Source organism: Myxocyprinus asiaticus, chromosome 25 (genome assembly GCF_019703515.2).
Source record: "Myxocyprinus asiaticus isolate MX2 ecotype Aquarium Trade chromosome 25, UBuf_Myxa_2, whole genome shotgun sequence".
Taxonomy (NCBI): Eukaryota; Metazoa; Chordata; class Actinopteri; order Cypriniformes; family Catostomidae; genus Myxocyprinus; species Myxocyprinus asiaticus.
Genome location: NC_059368.1, coordinates 15,210,404 through 15,222,629, shown reverse-complemented (window position 1 = coordinate 15,222,629; position 12,226 = coordinate 15,210,404). Strand labels below are relative to the sequence as shown.

At 37.6% G+C, this 12,226-nt stretch overlaps 1 protein-coding gene across 3 annotated transcripts in view; it reads right to left on the bottom strand.

The window, feature by feature from the left end:
* The window catches only part of LOC127415903 (NBAS subunit of NRZ tethering complex), a 243,396-nt gene that overhangs the window by 134,607 nt on the left and 96,563 nt on the right, over positions 1-12,226 (bottom strand). For all 3 annotated transcript variants that reach the window (XR_007893017.1, XM_051654908.1, XM_051654909.1), the window contains exons 31-34: positions 11,164-11,276; positions 8,870-8,983; positions 4,847-4,960; positions 2,490-2,647 (exon numbers count right to left, since the gene is read on the bottom strand). Coding sequence is in view for 2 of the 3 variants with exons in the window: in XM_051654908.1 (XP_051510868.1) it covers positions 2,490-2,647; positions 4,847-4,960; positions 8,870-8,983; positions 11,164-11,276 (499 nt within the window). In the remaining variant the exon portion in view is untranslated. The remainder of the gene's footprint in view (positions 1-2,489; positions 2,648-4,846; positions 4,961-8,869; positions 8,984-11,163; positions 11,277-12,226) is intronic.

Sequence of the window (12,226 nt, the reverse complement as noted above, 5' to 3'; positions counted from 1 at the left end):
ATGCGCAGCTTTTGTGCAGAAAAATGCAAATTGTCTGCCAGTATTTTCTGATAATGTGCTGCATTCATCTTGCCATCAATTTTCAGAAGATTCCCCGTGCCTTTAGAGCTCAATTCCCCCCCTAAAAAAACATCAGTGAGCCACCACCATGCTTCACAGTGGGGATGGTATTCTTTTCACTATAGGCCTTGTTGACCCCTCTCCAAACATAGTGCTTGTGATTGTGACCTTAAAGCTCTATTTTGGTCTTGTCACTCCAAATTACAGAGTGCCAGAAGCTGTGAGGCGTGTCAAGGTGTTGTCGGGCATATTGTAACCAGGCTTTTTTGTGGCATTGGCGCAGTAAAGGTTTCTTTCTGGCAACTCGATCATGCAGCTCATTTTTGTTCAAGTATCGTCGTATTGTGCTCCTTGAAACAACCACACAGTCTTTTTCCAGAGCAGCCTGTATTTCTCCTGAGGTTTCCTGTGGGTTTATCTTTGTACCCCAAACAATTCTTCTGGCAGTTGTGGCTGAAATCTTTCTTGGTTTACCTGACCTTTGCTTGGTATCAACACGATGACTGGCATTTTCAAGGCTTTGGATGTCTTTTTATATCCTTTTCCATCTTTATAAATTTTCATTACCTTGTTATGCAGGTCTTTTGACAGTTCTTTTCATCTCCTCATGGCTCAGTATCTAGCCTGCTCAGTGCATCCACGGGAGAGCAAACAAACTCATTGACTATTTATACACAGACACTAATTGCAATTTAAAAAGCCACAGGTGTGGGAAATTAACCTTTAATTGCCATTTAAACCTGTGTGTGTCACCGTGTGTGTCACCTTGTGTGTCTGTAACAAGGCCAAACATTCAAAGGCATGTAAACTTTTGAACAGGGCCATTTGGGTGATTTCTGTTATCATTATGATTTAAAAAGGAGCCAAACAACTATGTGATAATAAATGGCTTCATATATAATCACTATCTTTAACTAAAAGACAGTTTTTTTGCATGATCAGTCAAATTTTCAAAATCAATGCCAAAATTTCATAATTTCTGCCAGGGTATGCAAACTTTTGAGCACAACTGTGTGTGTGTGTGTGTGTGTGTGTATATATATATATACACACACACTGGCGGCCAAAAGTTTGGAATAATGCACAGATTTTATCTCTTATGGAAAGACATTGGTACTTTTATTCACTAAAGTGGCATTCAACTGATCACAATGTATAGTCAGGACATTTATAATGTGAAAAATTACTATTACAATTTGAAAAAAAAAAAAAAAAAAAAAATCAGAACTTCTTAAACTACTTCAAAGAGTTCTCATCAAAAAATCTTCCACGTGCAGCAATGACAGCTTTGCAGATCCTTGGCATTCTAGCTGTCAGTTTGTCCAGATACTCAGGTGACATTTCACCCCATGCTTCCGTAGCACTTGCCATAGATGTGGCTGTCTTGTCAGGCACTCCTCACGCACCTTACAGTCTAGCTGATCCCACTTATGCTCAATGGGGTTAAGATCCATGACACTTTTCCAATTATCTGCTGTCCTATGTCTGTGTTTCTTTGCCCACTCTAACCTTTTCTTTTTGTTTTTCTGTTTCAAAAGTGACTTTTTCTTTGCAATTCTTCCCATAAGGCCTGCACCCGAGTCTTCTCTTTACTGTTGTACAAGAAACTGGTGTTGAGCAGGTAGAATTCAATGAAGCTGTAAGCTGAGGACATCTGAGGCGTCTATTTAGAGACTCTGATGTACTTCTCCTCTTGTTTAGTTGTACATCTAGCCTTCCACATCTCTTTCTGTCCTTGTTAGAGTCAGTTTTCCTTTGTCTTTGAAGACTCTAGTGTACACCTTTGTATGAAATCTTCAGTGTTTTGGCAATTTCAAGCATTGTATAGCCTTCATTCCTCAAAACAATGATTGACTGACGAGTTTCTAGAGAAAGCGGTTTCTTTTTTTCCATTTTTGACCTAATATTGACCTTAAGACACGCCAGTCTTTTGTATACTGTGGCAACTCAAAAACAAACACAAAGACAATGTTAAGCTTCATTTAACAAACCAAATAGCTTTCAGCAGTGTTTTATATAATGGCAAGTGATTTTCTAGTACCAAATTAGCAATTTAGCATGATTACTCAAGGATAAGGTGTTGGAGTGATGGCTGCTGGAAATGGGGCCTGTCTAGATTTGATCAAAAATGATTTCTTTCAAATAGTGATGGTGCTGTTTTTTTTACATCAGTAATGTTCTGACTATACTTTATGATCAGTTGAATACCACTTTGGTGAATTAAATTTCCAATTTCTTCCGAAACAGCAAAATCTGTACATTATTCCAAACTTTTGGCCGCCAGTGAAAAAATAAACACACACACACACACACACACACACACTATATACAGTATATATATTAATGCACTAAAGTTGGGCCTAATAAGAGGGGTTACTTTTTCTCTATATAAAGTAAAAAAAGAGAATGGAGAACAGACAGGAGTGCACCTGCGTCTGAAGGGAACTGGAAGCTGCTAGAAGGTTCTGGATGCTGCCGGGAGGACAGTGTGTAAGAGCGAATGCCATGAGGTCCTGACGGGCAGAGAGCTGTGAATATGTCTCACACTGCCCTAGCTGAGCACACACATCCCAGCCATCACTGTAGCCTAGAGAGATACAGAGTTTCTGTGAATATCGACTTTAAATTTAGTCTGTTCCTAAAACAATGTTCCGTATACTGTAGTACATTTTCAGTAAACATGAAATGTAGTACATGTAGTACTTTTTTTGGTTCTGTAGGAGCTAGACAGCCAGATCACCATATGCCTCCATTGTGTAGAAAAGAACAGCTCAGAGATTCTTGAAAACATCTTATTTTGTCAGGCTGAGTGTGTACACAAAATTCCTGATTTGATTCAATTTGATTCACAATCTCTCAATTCGATTTCATTCACATTTTGATTCTGATTCAGTTGGGTATATTTCAGTTGTAAAGTCCATTCTGCGTATATATGAAATAAATTATATTTCATTTAATGTTGCAAATTACACAGGAACAATCTAACTATTTACATTATGAAAATAACAATTTGAAAATTAAAAACAGAGCCCATTTGCAGTTCAATTTGCAAAGATGGGAGGCACTCTACTAATATATATGTATATATATATATATTTATTTATTTATTTATATATGATAAAAAATGATTTTTATTTTTTTTTATTTTTTTTATCCAGCCCTGTTTTTTGTGTTCCACAGAGGAAAAGATCATACAGGTTTGGAACAACATAACGTTGAGTAAAATTATGAATTTTTGGGCGAACTATTCCTTTAAAATGTTACACTCAAAAACTGACACAAATACATTTCTATTTTCTCAACCTCTTCAAAATGAACAAACAAAAAGAGATGTTTCACTGTATTTAATTTTAAAATTGAAAATATTTCCAAGAGACAGCACTAAGTCTTTAAAATGTAAAGATTTAATGTTTAAAATGAGTGTTTTTTTCATGCATCTGTCCAGCAAAAAACAAACAAACAAACAAAAACAAAAAAACACAGCAAATCCCACAATCTCTTGCTTCAGCACAAGCCCATGTAGTGCTTCAGGTTGAGCTAGCATAGTTATAAGATGCTATTGCAATTATGTTGTAATTTTTTAATCCGTGGCTCTTATTGCCTCATATATTCACTGAATCTTTGCAATCTCTACCACCTCTCTCCCCCTCTTCCTTATTCTCTATGAGTGGCTGAATAATTACAGACTGAAGCAGGAGAGGCTAACCTATTTTCCACACTCATGTTTGTGAGTCTGTGAGACTGCTGCCGATAGCAATCAGAGATTAGCACTTCCTCTTTTCTCAAGCCTGCATTAATCTACCTCAGTCTGAAGCATACACACACAACACCAGTCTCTTTCCAATATCTGATGGTGCATTGATTGAACAGCAACACACACACACACAGCAATCACCTATCGGCTCGCACTAGAGATGTATCTGAATGGAATGATAAAGATGTTCTTGTTGATCACCCCCAATAACACCAACATTCTGCAAACATCTAGTGATACTGTAGCACACCCAGGGTTCCCACAACTTTTGACTTATGAATTGACATGACTTAATAATGGATAATGTTTGTATTTTGAGATATATATATATATATATATATATATATATATATAGTTTTATAGAGATTGCACTCACAAAGAGCAATTTCTAACCAATATTTTTTTTTTGTTTTTTTTTTTTTACAGCTGAGTATAAATGTTAAAATGTATATTCAATATATACTGTACATTTCCATGACTTTCCCATGATTTACCATTTAGTGTACTATAGTAACACTAACATAACACTATTGAAAAATGGTAGCTATGTTGGTGTTAAGAGGATCTACTTCATTTCATTTTTTCATATTCTTGGTCTTTTTGCCACTTTTGCAAAGGCCACAATTTTCACTACAATTACAGCAGCTACATAGCTGCATAATTCCTAAAACTGTTTATGTTACAATTATCATGTTAGTTAACATACTGTATATCATCACTTGTTTTATACAAATCATACCTACATCGATCTAACCATAGTGATGAGAACACATCCAGTGTTTACTATGGTCTTACTAAAAATACCATATGGTTACTCTGCAAGAACTGTGGCAAAGGTTCATTATTTCAAGCGTTAATATTTCTTCCCCACTATGACACAATTTGAGCTTTCTCTTAGAACTTTTAAGCTTTGGCATATCAGGTGTTTATGAATACAAAACTAATAATTATTCTGTTGTTTTGCATATCTGATTTGGATTGAAACAATTAAGAAAGGGAAGTGAGATTTGAAGTGAAGCTGTGCTGTCTTACCTGCAGCCATCAGATCCTGGCAGTGAATGTAGGAGGCCTTAAAATCCTGACAGTGTAAAGCCTGTTCTGCCAGCAGAGTGAGCACCTGACCCTTTCTCTTGGCCTCATCATCACCTAAGCCAACATAAGAAACATCACACAACTAGCCTGGTCAATATTCAGATCAATATGGGTTTTTCAAAGGCAGATTCTAAAATGTTTATATTTGGTCCAAAGAATCTCGAACATTTTTGACACCTTTACAGGGTAAGGTTTCACATAAGCTGCATCAGAAGTGGCACACACACCACGGACAGTTTCACATGTACAGATTGTTTAATGCTGCATAGAGGTGGCATGTATTTATGTAAATATAATCTCTCTCTCTCTCTCTCTCTCTCTCTCTCTCTCTCTCTCTCTCTCTCTCTCTCTCTCTCTATATATATATATATATATATATAGTAAATTAAAAATTATTTCAAACAATAAATGAAAATATGGAATACTAAAAATATATATATTTAATTCTACATTACAATATATGTATGCTGTCATGACACTGACAAAGTTTAAAGCTGCATCAAAGCCTGCCTTTGATACTAGGGGCTAAGGTGGGTCAGAACTGACATATTTTAGTACATCTTTTATGTAGCATTGAATCTTTACAAAAATTAACGTCTTTAAAAATGTAATTAGCCTTAACCCACCTTTAATCTGCCTGTGTAAAGACTCTGTTGACTCAGTTAACTGCTGAAAATGTGGTATCATTTGGTCAATATTACCATTGCCAGAAAATTTCACTTCAGTTTAGATTAATTCAAATCAGTTACATCAAGAACTTTTTGTTTCAGTTCAAAGTTCATCAATACCCTCCTAAACCTCTGTTAGGTTTTGATAATCTTACATAAATGAAGTGCTCACTCTACCTCGCAAACATTGAGATTCTGATGGGTCAAAGAGCCAGAGCATGAAATTGCTTAGCAGTAAATTCATTTTGTTTGAAATGTGTATTTTGTCTGATAAATTCTTGGATGGCTGCTGAGATGTCATTCAAATATCACATATCAGCAAAAGCCCTCTTATGATCTCCTTCCCAAATAAGAAAATGAAGACCAAGAAGCCTGATCAATGTAGTGATAAGGGTTGCCTTTTTCATTAAAGTGTGTATCAAGCATCAAAGACCAGACAGACAATAATAAGAGCACATGGAGGAGAGTGAGTGCACAAATGTGTATGTGCACCTGTGATAGCATGGATATGATTATTCTGCAGGAAAATTTTAAGGGCAAATATTACATGAAGTGGCATATTTCCTTATTCTAAACGCATTATTTAAATATACAATAAAAAAAGGATTTTTGCAGGTTGTTCAGTTTACGTAAATAAAATGTAACTTAAGCAACAAAATTCTAAAACATTTTGTCTTGATTTCATTTAGTTCAAATTTGTCAAAATGAAGTTTAATTAAACCGTTTGAGTTATGAATCATAACTCAAAAGTTTTGAATCATGAATACTTTTTGTAGCATTGATGAAACTTCATCACTCCATTTCCTAGCATGCTTTGCAGGTGACTGGATGGGGTGAACAAATGTTGAAACTAAGTGTTATTTTATGAATTTTTGAGTAAGGTAAGAATAGGAGGAGATATGTTTATGTTTAATGTAGTGTTATACTGGAATTTAAAAGGATTGTTTGTTAGGCTGGAGTTTTTGTAGTTTCCACTGTGGTAAAAATTGGCACTTGTTCTTAGGTTGAGGATGGACTCAACCGGATTTGAGTGAAGCTTAGCTCTATAAGTGGTTGCTATCAAACTGAATGTGCAACAGTTTCACTGTTGTTACACTTGCTCACCTGGCATATAGTAATGGTTAATAAAATTAATTTAGTTGGACCAACTTAAGACAATTAATTAGATCTTATCTAGTTGGTCTGACAAAATGAATTTAAGTTTGTACAACTAGAACAAATCAATCTAAACAAATTATTTTTTATTGGAAAATGTTAATTTAATTGAGTGGAAAAGGTTTTTTTTTTGAGTGAAACATGGAGGACTTGATATACTAGTAGGGTTTTTTGTTGTCTTTTTTTCACCTCATATCACACGTAAGCAGGGGCACAGGCTCAGGTGCACACACACACATAAACAGAACAACCTACCGGCATTAGTCGAGGGTAAGCCAAGGTGAATACATCAAACACTAGCATGGCAAACACCAAGTCACTTCATAGAGAGCTAATCAATTCCACTATACAGGACAGAAGGAGAGCTTCTGACATCCTGCATACTGATCCATCTGACATCCACAGAGACACAACAAAGTGTGCTGTAGAGTCACATTTCAAATGGAGTCAGAGTTCTGGAATCACCTCAATTACCCCTGTAACCAATACAAGCACTGATCGCTTCACCTAAAAAAAGACGACTGACACTCATGCTGGCTCACAAAATAAGTGGCTAAATGAGTCTCAGATGAATGCTTAACTAATTTATACCAGGCCTCCAGACTGCGACAAAATGGTTGCAATTTGAGAGAGAGAGAGGAAAGAAAGATTCAACAAACTACAGAATGCAGGGAAGGAAGGAATGAAGGAGCAAATGAACAAAGGAGGGAGGACAGAAGAACAGAGGGAGGAAGGGGGAGAAAAGAAGGGAGACAGGAAAGAAGGAAGATGGGAAGGAGGGAGGAACAAAGTAAGGAAGAAACAAAGGATGTAAGGAAGGGGATAAGGAATGAAGGAAGGTACAAAGGGAGGGAGGAGAATGGAAGGAAAGGAGGGAAGGGGAGGAAAGAAGGAAGGAAGAGAGAGAGAGAGAGAGAGAGAGAGAGAGAGAGAGAGAGAGAGAGAGAGAGAGAGAGAGAGAGAGAGAGAGAGAGAGAGAGATTCAACAAACTACAGAATGCAGGGATGGAAGGAAGGAAGGTACAGAGGGAGGGAGGGACGGGGGAGGAAGAAGGAAGGAAGGAAGGGAGGGAGAGAGAGAGAGAGAGAGAGAGATTCAACAAACTATGGAATGCAGGGAGGGAAGGAGGGAAGGAAGGAAGAAAGGAGGGAGGGAGGAAGGGAGAGGAAATATAGGAGGAAGGATGGAAGGAAGTACGGAAAGATAGAAGGAAGGAAGGAAGGAACAGAGGGAGGACAGAAAGAACAGACGGAGGAAGGGGGAGGAAAGAAGGAAGGGAGGCAGGAAGGAAGGGAGGCACAGAGGGAGGGAGGGAGGAATGAAGGACAGAAGGAAGGAAGGAAGGAAGGAAGGAACGGAGGGAGGACAGAAGGAACAGATGGAGGGGGAGGAAAGATGGAAGGGAGTCAGGAAGGAAGGTATATGGGAAGGAGGGAGGAAGACAAGAAGGAAGAGAGAGAGAGAGAAAGAAAGAAATAAAGAAAAAGAAAAAGAAAACTGGATCAATCGTATGCAATCTCTATGCTTTACTGACTAAGAGATTCATGCATTCGTGCTGATTCATGGAACTAACTGATTGTTGATTCATGAGGTCACATCCCGATGCGCATATTTTGGGCCGTCCCATGCAATATTAATCTCTAACCCCTGAGTGAAGCTTACTTCAAAGACTACTTAGTCATTCAATCTTTCGCTTATGTGTATTCATCAATTTATTCACCTGTAGTCAAGCTGGTAATGATTCAGATAAGGATTAAACACACAGTGTAAAGCTTGCAGATCAGTACTTTTTAATCTATAAGAAATAGTTCCTGTAAACCTAGTGCCTTCTAGTGCTTTCTTCTGTTGCAACAGTGTCGTGTCTGTGCAAATCCACTGTTGTGTCTAGTCACGTGGGATGCTACGAAAATATTTATAGAGTTGCATTGCCTAAGGACTCAACAAAGCCCCTGCTGAAACCATGCCAAGTACTGATGTGGGCACTTTTCTTGTAACTGCAGTGGCAGGCCATCTGTGACAGCATTTATGAATCTTCATGAATCTTCATAAATGCGTTGAATATACTTTTGTTTAAGCACTTACTATGACAGACAAATGTAAATGGAATGTTAGAATGATGCTGCATTTCCTTGAATTTACCTGCAACATGCAGAAGTCTGGCCAAGTTGAGCAGAAGAGTGGATTTCATGTACGCAGTAGGACACTGGGAGATGCACTCCTTTATCAATGATAGACGATCCGTCCGCAGTCGCACTGCAGAGTGAAAGAGAAAGTAAGAGAGACTGAATGGACAAAATGAAGACCTATTGATACTAATATAACACAATGGATGTCTTCGGACTAGCACACTAGCATACTACCCCTACTAGAAATACAGTATTCAGTATGCAAATATGTCAAGTATACAACCAGAACACACTGTATAGAATACTGTGTACCACAATGCATGCAAATGGCCAGGAATTTCATTACTTGTCCAGTAAGTCAGGAATTATTATTTTATTTTTTACACAAAAGTTGGTAAAATAGAAAATAAAACATATTCATTGTCAAGAAAATAAATGGAAGTCAGTACTAAATTAAACATAAAAAGCAGTGCTTCAAAACTATTATTATTGCATACAGCTTCACATATTATTTTCAAAAATAATGCAGGCAGTATACAGTAGAGTAGTATGCAGTAGTACACTAATATTAAATTTAAAACATACCTAATGTCTCAGCCCATTCAGATCTAGAGAAGGTGAAGTGTAATTGTCGCAAAAATAGCATCACTAAACTGAATTGAAAAATAATAAATGTTTTCGAAACAGGTTTCCCCTATCTGCTACTGGTTGGGCAAACAGATAGTCCCGCCCTAAACTCACTTGTTGAGCAAATGTCGCTATATCGGGCTTGTTAGGTTGCTCCATCAAAGACAGCAATATTTTACTAGCAAATATTTTAACAGAGTCATGGTGTTTACACTTTTTATGAGAATTAACTTAAGAACGGCTTTCATATAGTTGTCTCTGCATATTGCAAGGATAGGCGAAAGTATTTTAACATTGTAAAAATTACACCCATCACCTTTATTTAAAAAAAAAAAAGACATGGACTCTTGCACGCCATGCTCTTCTGGTCATAGCAGGGTACTATTTGTGATGTGTGGTTATTGGCTGGACACAAAGCAAGTCTTAGTTGTCTGACTGAGCACAGTTTAAAATATTGAGCTGGAAGAGGTCTGTGCTGGAGGTCACGCTGGTCTGAAGCAGGCAGGGGGCCACAGAGGGCTGTGAGTAAAGACCTGCGGGGGGACGATGACAGCTCCATCTTCTGTGGAGACGCCACAGGGGCAGCACCTGAACCACACAAACCAGCCAGCCATCAGCAGCACCTGCCAAAGCCATTAACCTGCATCCAATAACAGCCGCTTCTCTCTGCATGTGTGTGTGTGAGTGCATCAGGGTATTAATAGTTTTGCAAATTTCACTATTTTTACAAAAATAAAAATACGAAAACTCAAGTAATTTTCTCTGTGCGTTTAGTGCGCATTTATACTTTCAGTTTAGTTGAAGTTCTGAAGTGAACAAAAATATGTTTGCAATGCTTTTCATCTTCATAATAGTTTTACTAGAGGTTTGTGTATGCTTGAACATGAGTACCATTGATTACATTTCAGCTTTGCTACTTTCTCATTATCTCTCACTATTCTTTTAACTAGTAAAGATGGCAAAGGTGAAAAGTGCAGTTTTAAATGGAAAGAGTAGGAGGATTTGAGGTAAATTAAGCAAAAAAGAGTGGAAGTCGAGCTTTGACGCAGGCCACAGCTCCCTGCTGGCTGACCCCAGTGTGTAACGTTGCCTGCTGGGAAAAAGACACAAGAGTGCACACAGCCGCAGGGTCACTTGAGTCAGGAATGGCGAATGAGCTGAAAGGAGAGTTTTCACTTGAGGTATTCAGACTTTTATAAGTTTACCATTAAAGTTAAAAAGTTATAAAGTTCTCCTTTCTAGGTTTATGAGGGAAAGTTGAGCTGATCCTGACCTTGCCTTGACTAGATAAAACAGTTTTGACACTTTTAAAGCTCGACATGGAATAATCATTGAAGGGGAATGGAGGAGAAACTTTTCACTTTCACAATTTTATATTCATTATTGGGATTTTTCTATGCAACAAACATCAGAAGGATTTATTTTTATTTATTTATTTTACAATGGTTTCTCCAAATTTCGCAACATTGGGCCACTGCTTAACCTCTATACAGTATATCAGAGATAACTAAAGAAAGACAACGAAAGGTCTGTGGGAATAAATGCGTTTGTCAGTCACAACACAAGAATAAATGGCTGTTCACACAGGATGCATGCTTGCATTCAAAACAGCTAGACAAAGCACAACAAAATGGAACAAAACACAGTGTCTCAATGGTAAACTGGTGTGCATTACATTACCTTGTAAGGGCAGAATCTTAACGCCAAATTCCTCCAGCCGAGAGAGGGCGCTAATCAGATCCAATTCTTCTTGAACCAAAGGAGGACAATCCGTGATCAACAGCAAACATGACCTGATCGTTTGCACCAAAAACAGAGTGGTCACACAAACACACACAACATATTACAATGAATATTCAATATATATTTAATTAAAGCAAACCAGAGTATTGATGAAGCTTCTTTAACATTTTAGCTTCCCAAGTTATAAGCTACTCATAATATCAAGTGGTTTAAAAGTCAAGTTACTTAAAGTAGTTACATCACAAGCATACTAACACAATTTAAGGGAACACTATTTCAAATAATCTGATCATTATTTCTCTGGCTCAAAAACAATCAGGGTTTTTGAATGAATGAATCTCAATAAGGGTGCCAGCATAACACTTGAACACATAAATGTACACTAATATATATATATATATATATATATATATATATATATATATATATATATATATATAAATAAACTCAGCAAAAAAAGAAACGTCCTCTCACTTTCAACTGCTTTTATTTTCAGCAAACTTAACGTGTAAATATCTGTATGAACATAAAAAGATTCAACAACTAAGACATAAACTGAACAAATTTCACAGACATGTGACTATCAGAAATGAAATAATATGTCCCTGGACAAAGGGGTGGTCAAAATCAAAAGTAACAGTCAATATCTGGTGTGGCCACCAGCTGCATTAAGTACTGCAGTGCATCTTCTCCTCATGTACTGCACCAGATTTGCCAGTTCTTGCTGTGAGATGTTACCCCACTCTTCCACCAAGGCACTTGCAAGTACCAGGACATTTCTGGGGGGAATGGACCTAGCCCTCACCCTCTGATCCAACGGGTCCCAGACGTGCTCAATGGGATGGAGATCCGGGCTCTTCACTGGCCATGGTAGAACACTGACATTCCTGTCTTGCAGGAAATCAAGCACAGAACGAGCAGTATGGCTGGTGGCATTGTCATTCTGGAGGGTCGTGTCAGGATGAGCCTGCAGGAAGGGTACCACATGAGGGAGGAGGAT